General features: G+C 41.7%; 2 protein-coding genes across 2 annotated transcripts in view; one reads left to right on the top strand and one right to left on the bottom strand.

The window, feature by feature from the left end:
• Positions 1 to 11808, top strand: part of LOC113522272 (regulator of G-protein signaling loco) — a 117351-nt gene extending 105543 nt beyond the window's left edge. Inside the window, exons 4-13 of the mRNA XM_052900584.1 lie at positions 1047 to 1139; positions 1880 to 2028; positions 2471 to 2660; positions 4778 to 4954; positions 5517 to 5663; positions 8322 to 8507; positions 9169 to 10155; positions 10565 to 10699; positions 11018 to 11207; positions 11529 to 11808. Of these exons, the coding sequence (XP_052756544.1) occupies positions 1047 to 1139; positions 1880 to 2028; positions 2471 to 2660; positions 4778 to 4954; positions 5517 to 5663; positions 8322 to 8507; positions 9169 to 10155; positions 10565 to 10699; positions 11018 to 11207; positions 11529 to 11671 (2397 nt within the window). The 3' untranslated portion in view covers positions 11672 to 11808. The remainder of the gene's footprint in view (positions 1 to 1046; positions 1140 to 1879; positions 2029 to 2470; positions 2661 to 4777; positions 4955 to 5516; positions 5664 to 8321; positions 8508 to 9168; positions 10156 to 10564; positions 10700 to 11017; positions 11208 to 11528) is intronic.
• A 3714-nt stretch (positions 11809 to 15522) lies between these two features.
• LOC113522280 (probable 39S ribosomal protein L45, mitochondrial) lies at positions 15523 to 18208 on the bottom strand. The gene is made up of 4 exons (XM_026907958.3): positions 18021 to 18208; positions 17557 to 17800; positions 16352 to 16740; positions 15523 to 15833 (listed from the first exon to the last, which is right to left on the bottom strand). Exons 1-4 carry the CDS (start codon positions 18042 to 18044, stop codon positions 15558 to 15560), a joined length of 933 nt encoding a protein of 310 aa, XP_026763759.2. The 5' UTR covers positions 18045 to 18208; the 3' UTR covers positions 15523 to 15557.
• Between the last annotated feature and the right edge of the window lie 92 nt (positions 18209 to 18300).

Here is an 18300-nt window from a genome sequence, read left to right as displayed (position 1 = left end):
TAAAAAAATATTTGCTAATTTAGAATTTATATCGATGATTTATCTACCTATATCAATTAATTTACATACATACATATCTGTCACGCCTGTCTTCCATTAGGGTAGGCAGAAACAATGGAACGCCAAATGCTTCGATTCAAACAAACCTCTTTCGCTTCTTCCACATTCATCAATCTTGTCATACACGCTCGCCGGTTACGGGTACTTTTAATTTGGCCCTTCTTCAGCACGTCGCCTATTTGGTCGACATACGTCCGTCTAGGGCGGCCCCTACCGACATCTCCATTCATTCTTGCTCGATAAATCTCTTTCGTAATTCTTCTTTCATCCATCCTCTCCAAATGACCAAACCAACGCAACATTCCTTTTTCGATTTTGGTCACTACATCGACATTCAGTCCACACTTCTCTCTAATCACAATTAATTTATTTGGAACAAATATGAAATCTTGTTCCAGTTTGTGATTTATGTTCATAACATACTTTTTAGTCTAAAATATATATGATTTATCCCGACTCTTTGAAATTGGATCAGAATCGGAAGTTTCCTAATAACATAACACATATATGAATAGCTTGGTCAATACCGAATTCAGTTGAACGGTCGGATGTCTATTTTCGAATATGTTAAAAGTCTGTTATCTAATATTTTATTTTTTAGATAACAGTCTTTGAACATATTCTGGACGAGTGGCGGTCTTCCACCGTGCGTTGTTCAAGGCACTTTCTTCCACGCACAACCACTCTTTGGAATCAACTTGCAGCAGCAGTATTTCCGAACTGATACGAAATCATAACCTTCAAGAAAAGAGTATATTCCTTTTTAAAAGGCCGGCAGCACACCTACAATGTCTCTGGTATTGTGAGTGATCATGGGCGGCGGTAGTCACTTACCATCAGGTGAGACGTATGCTCGTTTGCTTCCTGTGGTATAAAAAAATCGTTATTGGGTCAATACATAGATATTGCGCCTAAACTATATAGATATTGCTATATATTACCCACCCCTAACTCGTTTTACTAAACTTTTGTTTGTTTGCCAACAGAGCGAGCAGTCGTCACCGTTCCGCCGATGGACGACGGGCAGCGGCGCGGGCAGCTCCTACAGGCACCACGACCATCGCAATATGTACAATAAGGTTGGTAGCGAATGGATCTCTTTTGTTTGAAATTAAAAAATACGCCCAGTAATAAACAATCGCCACAGATTAAAAACGTTTTTTTACAACTTCGAATGACAAACGAACTGATGGCCCACCTGATGGAAAGTGGTGACCGTCGCCTAAAGACATGAACTGTACCATGGACATAACAGAATATACTGTATTGCCCATGATACCCCTAACGCGGTGTCATTCCTGAGAACTAAGGTGCTATACCCCTGTACCCTTTAATTTCATTGTAAACCGAAACACAGCCATGCAAACACACAATAGAAACACGAATGGGAGAGAGTTACTCAAGGAAACGACTTTGTACAGTCTCCCTTTGATTATATGAAACAACTGTTTCCCGCAGCTTTTCTCGCGTGAATTATAATCAAAAGTAACCTATGTATTAATCCAGTATAATGACATCCATCTGTGTATGAAATTTCATTGAAATCCGTTTAGCTGTTAAAGCGTGACTCAGTAACAAACATCCATCCGAACATCTTTACAAACTTTTACGTTTTATATATTTGGTTACATATTTCCCGCGGCTTCACTTCACTTCACTTTGCCTTGCCACGATCGATAACCGATGACCAGATGGTCACCGCTGTACTATAGCATGGCTAAATTCTTGACTATACGCAATAGTAACGACTGTGAGTGTCGTAACCATGTACACTGCCCAATGATCGGTGGATGAACTGGAACCGTTCTGTTGTCAGCAGCAAATGAGCGAGGGCGCGGCGCCCGCGGCGGCGGCAAGCGGCGGCGTGGCGCGCTGGTCGCTGGGGCTGGAGCAGCTGCTGGCCGACCCCGCCGGGGCCGCCGCCTTCGCGCACTTCCTCTCCAAGGAGTTCGCCGCCGAAAACATACGGTACGTAGCATCTGCAGTTAACACGAGACAGATAGATAGGGACTCTATTGTTTCTTCTGAAAGATTACAATTGTAAACTTATTATAAGTATAAACACGAGGTTTTTTTAATGGATATTAGTGAAATGGTAACCCCGTCTGCATTAACGGTATACGCTGGCGGGGCACCAGTAAGGGATGATTGGTGAGAATGAAAAAGCAGATCAGTTAGCCCATCGCGATGAATCCGCCTGGAATTCTGTACCATGGTTTTCAGAAAGACCGCGGGGAGGTTGACCTGACAGAGGAAATTTTACTAGCCATGAAGCTGGTAGTTCATATTACTAACAATTGATTGCCATTAAGTTTTAGCTACATTTACAGAATCAGCATTTTATAATCCTTTCTGGAACTTTGTTTTATCTATAAAATATGTTTTTTATAAAGTTTCAAATATCTATCAGGTTCTGGTGGTCATGCGAGCAGTACAGCGCGACTGAGGACGCCGCGAAGCGTGCGGCGCTCGCCAACGAGATTTGGCAGCGCCACCTGGCGGAGGGCGCGTCCGAACCCGTCAACGTAGACGCGGCCGCGCGCCGCGCCGCCGCCCTCAGGCTCTACCAGGAGCCCTCGCCTGTCGACCTGTTCCAACAGGTATGCACTCACCACTCATTACATTGCATCTGTAACAGTAAACCGGTCTTCGGTCGTCGATCATCTGCGACGGAACGCCAATACATCGAATTGCTTACAATTTGTTACTTCCGATCACAATATTCTGCCGGCGGAAGATCGGCAACTCTGCATTGTAGTTTTTCGTACATATACATATATAAGCGTACCGTGACCATTCCTTATGGCAGTATATGGGGGAAGCCTATGTTCAGCGGTCTACGGTTAACGGCTGATGTCTATGATGATGATGATGATGATGATATGCGCAATACATCATATACTCTAGTAGCTTTTCCTGCGACAGAAGATCAGTAACAGAAGACACATCGAATGAGGTGCTTGCCTATTAAATTATATTAAAACCTGCTGCTGATTTTCACCACCGTACAAACCCGCCACAAACTAAAGTTTCATCCCAACCATCTGGACGAGAGGCGGTCTTCCACCGTGCGTTTTTCAAGGCACTTTCTTCCACGCACAACCACTCTTTGGAATCAACTTCCAGCAGCAGTATTTCCGAACCGATACGACAACATAACCTTCAAGAAAAGAGTATATTCCTTTTTAAAAGGCCGGCAGCACACCTGCGATGCCGCTGGTGTTGTGGGTGACCATGGGCGGCGGTAGTCACTTACCATCAGGTTGGCATGCTCGTTTGCCCCCTGTGTTGAAAAAAAAAACTCCTCATCTTTCTATATTTGAAGTTACCATTTCATCATACGGGTCTTTTTTACTGGATAATAATGGAATAGTAACCCCGCCTGCGCTATCGGTATACGCTGGCGGGGCACCAGTGAGGGGTGATAGGCGAGGGTGAAAAGGCAGGTCAATTAGCCCATCGTAATGAATACATATGGAATTCAGCACGATGGTTTCTAGAGGGAATCGCATAAAGGTCAACCGATCATGGTATATTGTTAGCAACGGGACTGGTAGCCCGCATTACTAACAATCCCTTTCCCCCAGAAGCCTAGTGTTAACCGTTTAGCACCCAAACTGCGCACTTCGCAGTTTAAATAACCGTTTGTGAAGTCGTTTTAACCAATGTTTAGATGCGGTTATTGAACTTTTGTAAAAAGCGACCACTTGTCTTTGATTTTACGCCGTTATTTGTTTTTGTTTAAATTTAAGCTGTTTATGTGAGGACAGCCAGAGTGAGTAAAACAGTAAACACAGCCATAATATAAATCAGTGAAGTTTCCACAATAAACTGACACATTAAATAATATTTAAACGAGAGCAGATGATTTTTATATATATATATATATATATATATATATATATATATATATATATATATATACATATTTATGATAAAATATAATAAAAAAGATATTTAATTGCGTTTTGTTTTAAGGTTTGTTTAAGCAAAATTATAAACTTATATCCCGGATTCGCACGGTTTTTTGAAAGTAACATGCAACTAGTGTTACTCATTGATATTTTTATATATTTATTCGGTGAAACAAAATTAAATTAATTACATAATTTTGGAGTTTACTCATTAAAAATGAACAAACATATGATCTTTACTCTTTATAAATAAAATTTGGATCAGATTATCTTATATTTGCATATTGGGTCAGCTAAAACATTGCACGTCGTACCCATAGGGATCTTTTGTGCTTCTCCTTACCTAATAGAATTATTTCATAGATCCTATGTGTTACCTTAACGATATCCCGCGGTTTAAGATATCTGTAGTCCCCTGGCTCAGATTAGGTTTGTAAGGACACCATAAAGATGGTGTGTTGCGTGGAGTTTGAGCATATTCCTTTTTAAAAGGCCGGCAGCACACCTGCAATGCCGTAGGTGTTGTGGGTGATCATGGGCGGCGGTAGTCACTTACCATCAGGTGAGCCGCATGCTCGTTTGCCTCCTGTGTTGTAAAAAAAAAAAAAAAAAAAAAAAAAGTTTGACCTGGTAGGAGGTTGTACTGAGTAAACAACGGGGTGGATAGTCTCCAAGACCGAAAATCTCCCCCCCCCCCTCCTCCTCCTTGATGGATAAGTCATCGTGGTGAAGATGATAGCCAATTCGCCTAATCTTTAATAGTTAAAACGATAATCTAGCTAAAGTGTGTGTCGGTTGCGCAGGCGCAGAAGCAGATCTTCAACGTGATGAAGTTCGACAGCTACCCGCGGTTCCTGCGCTCGGCCGAGCACGCCGAGTGCGCCCGCGCAGATTTACGCGGCCTGCCGTCGCCCTTCCTCACCGCCACCACCGCCGCCACTACCGGCGGCACAGACGGCGCCGCCTCGCCCAGCGCCAAGGTATAGCCCTTTATATTCTAATTCCATTTATTACTGTTTTTCAAACACAAATGGTTTGTAAACAGTAAACATAAAACTAAAACAGTAAAAATAAAACAGAAAAAGCATTGGTTGCCTCTAAATTTAAAAACAATTAGACCTAATTAATTTTTACCAGAGGGAGACTTTGTACAAAAGTCGATTGCTTGCGTACCTCTGTCCCATTCGTGTTTCAACCGTGAAGCAGTTGTGTTTGCATGGCTGTGTTTCGGTTTGAAGGATGGGATATGGCGGGAATTTACTGGGTACAGAAGAATAATATCTGAGTCCTCAGGAATGGCAACGCATGGGGGGTATCATGGGCGAAATAGTATACTCTGTTATGTTCATGGTACTGCTCATGTCTATAGGCGACGGTTACCACTTTCCATCAGGTGGACCGTCAACTTGTTTGATATTCTAAGTTGTATAAAAAAAATTGTATTAAAATGATCGCTTTCATGGACCTTGTCTTTGATGACGACAATGTGGGCGTAAGCCATGCTATAAAAAAATAATTAATAAAAATAATATCTTCCCGCAGTTAAAGAAGTCAGCAAGTAATGCGTCTGAGCGGCGTCGCAGCGGCGGAGCGTCGCTGCTGCCGTGGAAGCTGCGTGCGCCGTCCCGCGACCGCGGCCACCACCCGCCCGCGGACTCGCCGCCGCCCCCGCCTCCGCCTGTCACCGATGTAAGTAGCGTAGTGGTCGCCATATTTGTTTGATCTTTAACGTTCCGGGTTTTTTTGTAATGGCTGAAAATGGCATTGTTACCTCGTCTGCGCTATCAGTATATCTGGCAGGTCATCAGTGAGGAATGATAGGTGAGGATAAATTCAAATCACGATAGTTTCCAGGGGGAACCGCGCGCAGGTTGACCTGATAGGGTATATTGATAGCAACGGGGACTACCCTCCAGATTACTAACAATCCCTTCCTCTCCTAAGGTCCCGGGTTCGATTCCCGATCGGTTCTAAGAAGTGCCTCCAGATGTTCTTTGCCTGGTTCCTGAGTGTACAGAGTATGCTAGCTAGAAGATTAGATATATATATATATATATATATATATATATATATATATATATATATATATATATATATATATATATATATATATATATATTTTGTTTATTACATACTTTGAATAAGCAATAAGAGAAACCGTCGGCAAGGAGTCGAGGTTTTCTCTACAGACCACCACCATGGGGTTTTTCAAGAAGGGGTTATGAAAGCTTGTTATATGTTAACAACGCACATGTGACATTTGTTGTGTTATAAATATTCATAGGTTACGGTAACTGTTTGACATAAGACGGGCCGTATGCTTGTTTGCTACCATTGTAGTAAAAGCAAAAAGATATTATATAAATTAAAATGCGTTTGACAATTGTGTTAAGCCATACATCAGTCTCACCTATCATCCCCTCACTGGTGCCCCGCCAGCGTATACCGATAGCGCAGGCGGGGTTTACCACTCCATTATCACCCATTAAAAAATAACTTGCAACACCCTTTCTCGAGGGGGAAAGGGATTGTTAGTAATGGAGACTGAGAATCCCATTACTAGCAATATATCCAACCAGGTCGACCTCCACGCGGTTCTCCCTGGAAACTATCATGGTTCATTCCTGATGAATTCATCATGATGGGCTAACTGGCCTGTTTTCATTCTCATCTATCACCCTTCACTGGTGCTCTGCCAGCGTATCCCGTTAGCGCAGGCGGGGTTACCATACCATTTTCACCCATCAAAAAAAAAACACCCTTTCTCGTTCATAGCACAATAATAATGACGATATAAAATTAATTATTGTGAAACAGTGGCAGTAAGTATCACGTACAATTGGATGCGATAACGAAGGCAAATATTTGATGGACAGACACGTGATGCTATTTTCATATATATGTACATGTCTATGTACACAACTAAATATACACAACACACGTACTGAAATAGAACAGTGGTATATAACTTGTATAAATATGCTGTCACATGTATTTAATTACAAAACTAGAGGTTTGTCGGTCTTTATTTATTTATTTGTACTCGTAACAGGAAAACCTAGATTTATTTACATAAAAATTTTACTATAATATAAGAACAGTAAAGCCACTTATAGGTTTTCATGAATAGGTACCAGACTTTGTACAAAAGTCGATTACCCAAGCAACCTCTATCCCATTCGTGTTTCAACCGTGAAGCAGTTGTGTTTACATGGCTGTGTTTCGGTTTGAAGGGTGGGATATGGCGTGAATTTACTGGGTACGGAGGAATAACATCTGAGTCGTCAGGAATGGCAACGCATGGGGGTATCATGAGCGAAATAGTATACTCTGTTATGTCCACGGTACTGCTCATGTCTATAGGTGACGGTTACTACTTTCCATCAGGTGGGCCGTCAGCTTGTTTACCATTCTAAGTTGTATAAAAAAAACTTCTTATGTTTGTTACCTTAACCTCCATAATGTAATAAACTGATTCGAATCTTTCTTTATCTGAAAGTATATACTTATAAATGTGTGGGTGCCTGAGACGGATAATTCTCTTAGATTGTATCATATAGATAGAGTTTCTCCATACAAATAATTCGAGAAAAGCGGGACAACTTTTTCATACAATTTTGCGTGATAGTTATGATTCCTTTGAACATTCTATATTTAGTTTCTTTTATAATTTTTGCATTTTTTGAATAAATAAATATAGACGCGTTAAGAGACATTATGTGCGTAAGTATATAGAACACTGATAAAAAAACAAGTCGGCTAATTTGACAATTAGCTGACAAAAAGTTGACCCGTTTTTGAGGATCGATGCTCTATCTATATAATCTATATTATATCTCTTTGGGTTATTTATGTGAGGCAAGCATTGTCAAATATAAACATATAGGGGGGAAAGGGATTGTTAGTAATGGAGACTGAGAATCCCATTGCTAGCAATATACCCGGCCAGGTTGATCTGCTCGCGGTTCTCCCTGGAAACTATCATGATTAATTCCAGATGAATTCATCATGATGGGCTAACTGGCCTGTTTTTATTCTCATCTATCACCCTTCACTGGTGCTGCGCCAGCGTATCCCGTTAGCGCAGGCGGGGTTACCATACCATTTTCTCCCATAAAAAAAAACACTATGGTTTCCAGGGGGAACCGCGTGGAGGTCGACCTAATAGGGGTTGTATTGCTAGCAATGAGGATGTTAAATCTCATTATTAACAATCCCTTTCCCCCCGCAATTACCTAGTTAGGCATTTACGTCATTTACACGAGTTTTGGGTGTGGTGCAGTGTCAGCGGTCTCGATGGTGGCTCGCTTTGTAACTAAGCTATGAAATCCACATGATGGTTGGTAGGTGGTGAAGTCGAGCCAGCTGGCGGCCGGGCAGTGCTCACTGTGCCGCGTGGTGCTGCCGGACGGCGCCACGTCCGTGGTGGGCGTGCAGGAGTCGCTGACGGTGCGGCGGCTGGTGGACCGCCTGCTGCAGCGCCGCAACCTCGTCTGCACAACCTACGACGTCCTGCTCAAGGAGGGCAATCAGGTCAGCCTCTTGTACTTTCATCTTTTATTACCTGCACTTCACAATTTCTCGCCAAACAAGCTGATATTAACCATCTATAGACATAAACAGCACCGTGGACATTTTACTATTATGGCAAACATGTATTGGTGTATTTAATGCCATTCTACAATTGTTTCAGCGTTCTTAATCATCATCATTATATCAACCTTTAACTGTCCATTGCTGACCTTAAGGCTCCCCATTGGGGGGGGGGGGTTTGCTAGTAGTTGCCACTATGTAATATTGAAATTATATTGTATAATGCTGGTTCGACGATGATATGTTGATTGGTTTTTCATGCAATTTGACTAACAGTAGGAAATTGTATACTACTTACTGTGTTAGCGTTCTGTCGCGGATGATCGGTGACCGAAGATCAGCTTAATGTGACATTAGTTATGGTTAGCGCCTCATTCGGTCTATTCGGTGACGATCGCTTATTTTTGATAACGGAAGATCGGCGGCCGAATGTATCAGTTACAATATATCTTTAAGACCGGTTTTCGAGATATCGACTAATAAGAGTGTATTGCGTGTAATTCAACGTATCCATTGCGGTGGATCGGCGATCGGTTGCGGAAGATCGGCGACCGAAAATCGCTTTGGGAGAGTTAGGCTAAAAGACGTTGCGGGTGGGCAGGTGTGCGGCACGCCGGTGGAGCTGGCGGCGCCGTCGGCGGTGCTGGGCGGGCGCGAGGCCGTGGTGGAGCGGCGCGCGGCCGTGCGCCTGGAGCTGGGCGGGCGCGTGCTGCACGTGCGCGCGCGCGCCTCGCGCCGCCTGCGCCACGTGCTGCGGCCCGTGCTGCAGCGCTACCAGCCGCGCCGCGCCGCCGCGCGCCGCGTGCTGCGCGACGGGCTGCACGTGCACCCCGACACGCTCATGCAGGTCTGTCTGTCCGCCCGCCCGCCCGCCTGCTACCTGTGTGCTGCATGCTGCGGCCCGTGCTGCAGCGCTACCAGCCGCGCCGCGCCGCCGCGCGCCGCGTGCTGCGCGACGGGCTGCACGTGCACCCCGACACGCTCATGCAGGTCTGTCTGTCCGCCCGCCCGCCCGCCTGCTACCTGTGTGCTGCATGCTGCGGCCCGTGCTGCAGCGCTACCAGCCGCGCCGCGCCGCCGCGCGCCGACACGCTGCTGCGCGACGTGTGCTGCACGTGCACCCCGACACGCTCATGCAGGTCTGTCTGTCCGCCCGCCCGCCCGCCTGCTACCTGTGTGCTGCATGCTGCGGCCCGTGCTGCAGCGCTACCAGCCGCGCCGCGCCGCCGCGCGCCGCGTGCTGCGCGACGGGCTGCACGTGCACCCCGACACGCTCATGCAGGTCTGTCTGTCCGCCCGCCCGCCCGCCTGCTACCTGTGTGCTGCATGCTGCGGCCCGTGCTGCAGCGCTACCAGCCGCGCCGCGCCGCCGCGCGCCGCGTGCTGCGCGACGGGCTGCACGCCGCGCCGCCGCGCGCCGCGTGCACCCCGACACGCTCATGCAGGTCTGTCTGTCCGCCCGCCCGCCCGCCTGCTACCTGTGTGCTGCATGCTGCGGCCCGTGCTGCAGCGCTACCAGCCGCGCCGCGCCGCCGCGCGCCGCGTGCTGCGCGACGGGCTGCACGTGCACCCCGACACGCTCATGCAGGTCTGTCTGTCCGCCCGCCCGCCCGCCTGCTACCTGTGTGCTGCATGCTGCGGCCCGTGCTGCAGCGCTACCAGCCGCGCCGCGCCGCCGCGCGCCGCGTGCTGCAGCGCTACCAGCCGCGGTCCCTACAACTATACGTCAACATTTCTAATTTTTAATTTAATATATGATCCTTGAGAACTCCGAGACTTTTATGTAGCTACCACAAAGTATTAACGATAAATATTCTTGACCTCTTTTACTATAAGAAGAAAAAAAAACATTTAAAACTAAATTAGGGTAGAAGTTATGTATAAAATTACATTTATCTTAGTGCGTACTGACGTAAATGTTGCGTACGTATGCGTAATGTATAAATGTGAATAAACCGGTGGCATAGATAGTGAAAGATGCAATGTATGTTGTGCAGGAGCTGGACGGCGCGCGGCTGCAGGTAGTGGAGGTGGCGGAAGCGGCGGACGGCGAGTGCGCGGCCGACGACCGCGACGACGACGGCGACTCGCTCAGCGACCTGGCGCTGCGCCTGCACGACGACGACGCGCAGGTACACGGCCGACAAGCTCACACACACACACACACACATGCCTAACACTCTACACTGTAGTATCATTAGTGGGGGGGGGGTCCATATTTGACACTTCATAGGAGAGCAAGAAAAAAACATATAATTCATATTTGTTTAGTATATTATGTTCACGTACTGGCCACTAATAATATTGTAAGTACTGGCCGGTAACAATCTGTTCCATCTATTCTTTTAATGAACAAATCAGTGTTCAACCAATTTGCTTGCGTATTACTAATATTTCTGTTTAATTGTCAATAAAATTGTCATAGTAATAATAATACAATAATATTGCAGAGCGTGAGCACTTGCTGCAGCGCGCGCGCGCCGTCCCCGCCGCCGCCCTCCTCCGCCGGCGCGGCCTGCTCGGGCCCGGCCTCCTCGGGCCTGGTCTCCTCGGGCCCGGCCTCCTCCGCCGGCCCGGCCTCCTCCGGCCGCGTCCGCGCCGCGCTCCGCCCCGGGCCTCCACTACACCACCATCCTCCAGGTACCATATGGAATTTGCATCTCTAATACCTAAGCGAAACGAATGCTTTTTTTTAATGGGTGAAGATGGAATGCTAACCCCGCCTGCGCCGTCGGTATGCGCTGGCGGGGCATTAGTGAGGTGATAGGTGAGGATGAAATCAAGTCAATTGGTCCATCGTGACCATCAATTATTAAGCACAATGGTTTTTAGGGAGAACCGCGTGGAGGTCGACCTGTAAGGACATATTGCTGGTAATCCTCCCCCGAAACGACTACTATGTATATTTACAATAGTTAAAGGATTTAAATAGTAAAAATAATATTTATATTTTTATTTCAGACTTCCTAGAGAATCTCCGAGAAACACAACGTCAGAGACTACACAGCAAGGACGGGCCGCTCCCCTCGCCCCCCTCCCCGTCAGCGCGTCCGCCACCACCACTACCGCCCAAACCGCCGCAGCGAACCCCCACTGTCGTCTGACTAGCCAGCCATATCTACTGGGAATGATATGTCACCATAAGGTCACCGGCGAGAAATTCTTCAAAACGGGAGAGAATCGCCCTAATATCATAAGTTCATCGGCGGGAAACTCAACGAAATGGGAGAGATACGTCGCCTTAATAGGGTCACCGACGGGAAACGCATCGAAAAGACACACGTGGCCTTAATTTTATAAAGTCACCGGCGGGAACTCGTGGAAATGTCCCATCAGATGGATAAACGCTTTAAATGGTTACTACGTATGTGCACAGATCAAGAATATGTAATATTTTTACACTGTGAATAACTGTTATAAAAACTTATACTGTTGTACAGTTGAAATTCGATTTTGTTAGCTAAATAGTTGCGTGCGGTCTTTTAAAATATTTTTCGCGCCAACGCTCAGGTTGTGGAATGAGTGTACTCAAAAAATTACAGTAAATTTTTCAAGGCGGGGAAATGGTCACGCCTCACATCTCCACTCACGATGCAGGCGTCAAGATAAAACGTTTGCCATCAGCCGTGTCGTATGCCTGTTTACTGTATTATAGTATGTTAACCAGTTACGTCACTATGATGTGTCGTATATGGTACATGAAACCTCAAGTTTTGGTGCTTACCGTGACACTAAACAAGTAATTGTATAAACACTTTGTACCTTTTAATTTTACATTTTGTTAAATAAAGTAATTTATTTAAAGTGCTCTCCGTTTTGGTAACAATTTAAAAAGTGAAGTAATGACACGAACAGACTCGAATAAATATAAAGTAAAAATGTTTAAAATAATTAGATTTTCCAAAATAGAATCATCAATCATTATGAAGAAGTTTTTTCATTAATAATACATACATACATACATACATACATACTTATCTGTCACGCCTGTCTCCCATTAGGGTAGGCAGAAACAATGGTAATAAATGGTTAATTAATAAATGGTTGAATAATATTTATTCCTTATGCAACAATATAACAAGACAGATAATATATACATATATAATTTCTCTGTAATTCACAAAATCTTAAATGACCCATAAAACCCTATTTTAATATATTAGAATAATTTTAAATTATTCTATAAAGATAAGGTCTTTAGAATTAGTAATATAGACGATTTTATAAACAAGAGCATTATTTCATATCGTGTCTGTAACATTAATATCTGGCAAAACCAAAACATGTTTAATAACCAATTATATATATATATATATATATATATATATATATATATATATATATATATATATATATATATATATATATATATATATATATATATATATTCGATGCATTTAGTAATATTTATGGACATAGGAACAATTTTTAACAAAGGTACGTTCACAGTGGACCCGTCTTTCTTTAACGTAATTCTTTTACGATCTGCTATGGATTAATGCTTTAATAAATTTAAGTGAAACGTTTGGTTTTTATAATCCATTCCATAAACGAACGATTGTACAAGTAGACAGTGAGGTTGAAACAGTTGTTTTTGTATTATTATTGTAAATAAGTTATGAATTAAACAAAAAAAAAATGATGCCTTCCATAGTGTATAAGACTGCACTAAAAAATTTAATTTAGATATTTAGATATATGAACGTGTATAGTGCCTCTTCAAATCTCAGTGTAGGGTAATGGCGATTAACCTATTTTAAAAAATTAAAATACTATTGTCATTTGGTAATCTGTTTAAACCTGTAATAGTGCATTTTATTATTAGTATAAATAAAATAGAATTTAGTAGTTTATGTAACTAGATAAAGGAAAAAATCATAACATTGGTTCTGTAAATATATTCACAAGTTGACAATTTCGTCTTCAATTTATTATTTATCGTTTCGACTAGTTCATTTGTTGGAGATAATAATCAAGGAATATTTTACTTACTCTTTTTTTTTTTAAATATATGTGGAGGTAGCTCAAAAGAAACCGTATTTTAGCAATATTTAACACCAGAGGGAGACTTTGTACAAAAGTCGTTTGCTTGGCCACCTCTGTCTCATTCGTGTTTCAACCGTGAAGCAGTTGCGTTTGCATGGCTGTGTTTCGGTTTGAAGGGTGGGATATGGCAGTGAATTTATAGGGTACAGAGGAATAACACCTGAGTCCTCAGGAATGGCAACGCATGGGGGTATCATGGGCGAAACAGTATACTCTGTTATGTCCATGGTACTGCTCATGTCTATAGGCGACGGTTACCACTTTCCATCAGGTGGGCCGTCAGCTTGTTTACCATTCTAAATTGCAGAAAAAATTTTAAACTCTAAAATGCTTAAATCGTATTCACTATGATTTCTTTATATCCGCCAATACCCGACCACTCACAAACACTCAGAGGCATTCACTAACAAGAAATTAAATTATAAAAATGTGTAGTATATATAATGTAGGTACTATATTAGTTAATTTATTGTTATAGAACTTTGATGTTTAAAGTCATCGATATACAAACACTCTAGATACACTATCGACAAAGACTAAAGCGATACTGAAATCAGAGAGTATTTTACCTCTCATTTTCAATGCACTTAGAAAAGTGGGTTCTTTTTTTTTGCAATTACAATTTGGTTGCATTTTTTTTATGGTTGTATCGTTATAAAAATCCTAATCGATTTATAACTGAGTTTTTTTTTTTTTTTATCTGAAAGCATATATGTATAATATATATATAAGTCACAATTGAATTATTTCTTTTCTATCCTTATCTTCGAATGCTTTTTTGCTGGGACACGATGTTTAATTAATTAATTTTGCGCTTACAATCCAATGATATTTATAGTCAAGTATATTGAAATATTTTTACAATTTTTGTAAAAATTTAACGTCTGGATAAGGAGTTCCATTATTACGTAAGTAATTATTATTATTAGTAAATAGGGTACAGAGGAATAACACCAGAGTCCTCAGGAATGGCAACGCATGAAGAGTATCATGAGGGAAACAATACTCTTTTATGTCCATGATACTGCTTCTGTCTATTTTTTATTTGTTATTCTAAGATGCAAAAAAAAAAGAAATTATTCTACTTATGCTGCTATGATGTTTTTTTTTTATTGAAATTCGGGACAGTCTAGTGTCATATTTGTACGGAATGAATCTTGGGTTTTTTGTATATCTATGTTTGTAGTGCTTAAATGTTGCACTAATATTTTGATTATTGTTATAGAACAAATTGGTTGCTAAGACACAAGTGATTGAATTTAGGTACCTATCCTGATTGAATTGGATAGCAATAAAGTGAATTTCCAAGTGTTTCCACTTTTTATTTCTTATCTACCTACTTACTTAACCCACAGGTACTGTATTAAAGTTTGAATGAATTCGCCAGCGTATCCCGTTAGTGCGCAGGCGGGGTTACCATACCATTTTCACCCATCAAAAAAAAAACGGTATACGCTAGCGAGGTACCAGTGAAGGATGATAGATGAGAATGAAAAGCCAGGTCAGATAGCCCATCGTGATGAACACACCTGGAATTCAGTACAGTGGTTTCCAGGAGAGACCACATGGAGGTCGACCTGACCAGCGATATACTCTATTGCTAGCAATGGAACTGGTAGTTCGCATTACTAACAATCTGTTCCACCTAATTAAATATTTAGAATCCTGTGGTATTTTTTTTTGCGTGATTATGGACTGGTAACTGCCTGCGGTATTTGTATAAGCAAGTAGGGCGCCAGTGACGTGGCATATAAAGGGGTTTGAGTTCCGTCTAAACTGTTTTCTTCAATCTTACGAATCATTATGAAATTTGGTAATACAATTTCGTAATATTTGCGATAGAGGTCATAGAAGGAGAAGGATACGGACGAAGTTACGGGTAAACACAGCTATTAATACTCATCCAAAATAAAACCTAAACTATTTATTCATATATCTACAAGATTATTTATCAGCTATAGCTGGAGTTTCTTCCACCTTTGCTTCTGGCACTGGTTCGGGCTCCGGCTTCCATTGCGTTAGCTTTGACGGCTCCTTGGGAGGCGCCCAGTCTGGTATGATCTTGTCGTGTATCCGCCAAGTCCCATACATGTTGGAGAGATGTTTTTCAAAGACTACATACTCGAGCACGTCTTTCGCTAGGATTTCGCTGCCGTGAATGAGCCGCCCGAAGCGATCATACACGGCGAGTTGTTGCCGTGTGTGGAACCGGACAGTAACCTGAAAAACACAAGGTCCACAGTCAATAGCGTTTTATAGATTTAATCCTGTTTCTCAAGTGGTTATACTCTGGGTTCGATGCACGCGTCCGCGTAGTCTAACTTCAGGCTGCAGCTGTAAATCATTGCTTTGCTTTTAAGCAAAACTATCACGTGAGCTGTAGCCTATTTGAGTCACTGCGACACACATGGTAAAAACATATTTTCGTATTTATCTTTTATGTTAAAAAAAAAATATTAATTTGATTGTATGAACTCATTTGTTAATTTAACGTGTGTCATAAATGCCTCAAATAAAGAGTTTTATCTATCTATTAATCTACCTATCGAGTGAAATACCACTGAAAATCAGCGCTGCAGCACCACACTGCAACTTAAGCTGAATGGGGACCATTTCAGCTGTTACCAATAAATTATTATTTTATAAAGTATAAAGTTGTCATTAATTTTCTTGTTTTGTAACAGAATAAATGATTTCATTAATAAAATAAATAAATAAAAATAATCACAATTACAAACCTGCCCAAAAATATTTTCTTTTGAAACAACATCAGTACACCGGGCGTGTACAATTCTGGGAGGTTCCAAAGACTCCAAGAACCTCCATCTGAGGGTTTTTTGATGTGAATTGTGCCTAAATTCTGGATAAGCCTTCTCTGTAACATATTCACGGAGTGCCTTCTTGTCGCCATTTACTAAACTTTCATGTGCTGCAATATAAATCTTCTGAGCTAATTGTGGGAACTCTTTGGATTCGAAATCCTCCTCGTAAGACTTTATTTTGCGGATGGCCATCATGGATTTTGATTTTTTCTCAAGGAGTTCCACGGTTTGTTTGGCACGAGTGGTTGATACAATAGAAGCCTTACCATCTCCCTCTGGTGGAACATATGGTTCAAATACTCCACCTGGAATTATAATTTATATACATTATGATAAATGTATAGAAGTATTATCATCACAATATTAGTTATTAACTGTCCACTGTTGATCATAGACCTCCCCCTATTTGATCCTCCCCCTATGGGGATTTTTCCAGTAGTTGCCACACTTGGCAGGTAGGTTGGCAACCATAGTTTTTTTTATGGATGATAATGGAATGGTTACCCCGCCTTCGCTATCAGTATATGTCAGCCGGGTACCAGTGAAGGATGATTGGTGAAGGTGAAAAGGCAGGTCAGTTAGCCCATTGTGACAAATTTAAGGAAAAATTAGTCATGATGGTTTTCAGGGGGAACCGCGTGGAGGTCGACCTGATAAGGTATATTGTTAGTAATGAGAACTAACCTCCCCATTACTAACAATCCCTTCCCCTCTGGCAATCATAGTTAGGCTTTAGTGATGTTAAAAGGAAAGGCTATTGCTTATTCCTCAACCATTAAGTTCTCTCAGTTGCCTGTTATGATAGTCATGGGGGTCAGCCCATTCTGTGTTGGGACCACATGGAGATCTTGGATTAATTTTTTTTTATAAGATAAATAAATAAAAATATAACAAAAAAGGTATATATTTTAATATTTTTTTTAATAACTCTTTATTGCACCAAAAACATAAAAATAAACAATTTGGAACATCACATGAGTACACTTAAAATCTGGTAATTTGTTACATGTGCACTGAAGTAATTTAGTAACCACAAATATTTAAAATAAGAAATGAATGTAAGGTCAAGATCTGTTGTCATTTATTTATTACTATTTCATTTAATATAAGAGTTGGTATACCTGTGGCAGATATATAGAATGGTCGCTCCATCCACTGTCTTGGTGGTAAAACTCCCCGCTCCTTCATTTTTTGCCTGATCCTTTCTGGTGACATAGCACTTATATCCTCATTATAGTCAGGCAACTCAAATTTCATATACTTCTGAGCTCTAAGCTTTTTGAACTTGGGATCCCAATGTTTTGATGTTGTAGTACGAACTGGGTGAATGTAGATAGCTGCTGGGCCTAACCGCAAGGTTCCCATCTGAGGATTAAAAAATAATCATCAAAATTGGTTACAAATGAACCACAATATTACATTAATATTAAACTAAAATTAAGTATATAAAAAATAATAATAAACAATTAAGAAATAATTGTATTGATGGTGTTAATTGCTGGCACTTGTTATTCAATGACTGAAAATTCGTAAAAAATAAATAGGTAAACGTTGAATAGTACAAGGGAACTTTAAAAGTACTTACCTTGGATAGCAATGAATTAGCCATAGTGGTATTTGTGTAGTTACTATAAACTAATAAAGTGGTATTAACATTTGTTTTACAATTTTTATAAAGATAAATGTCTAATTTAGTGACAAAAGTCTTAAGATTTTATTTATAACCTCAATTTTGTCTAATAAAAATAGTGTTTTCCTACAAAACGAAGTGTCAATTTGCTGTCAAAGATTTTCAAGTGACGTCAGTCAATTGAGCATATTTTAAGTTACGTCAGTATCTTTTTATTATGATAAAAATATGGTTG

The sequence above is a fragment of the Galleria mellonella genome, unplaced genomic scaffold, assembly GCF_026898425.1.
Source record: "Galleria mellonella isolate WM207_F2 unplaced genomic scaffold, CSIRO_AGI_GalMel_v1 utg1267, whole genome shotgun sequence".
Lineage (NCBI taxonomy): Eukaryota > Metazoa > Arthropoda > Insecta > Lepidoptera > Pyralidae > Galleria > Galleria mellonella.
This window is presented reverse-complemented; position numbering and strand designations above follow the sequence as displayed.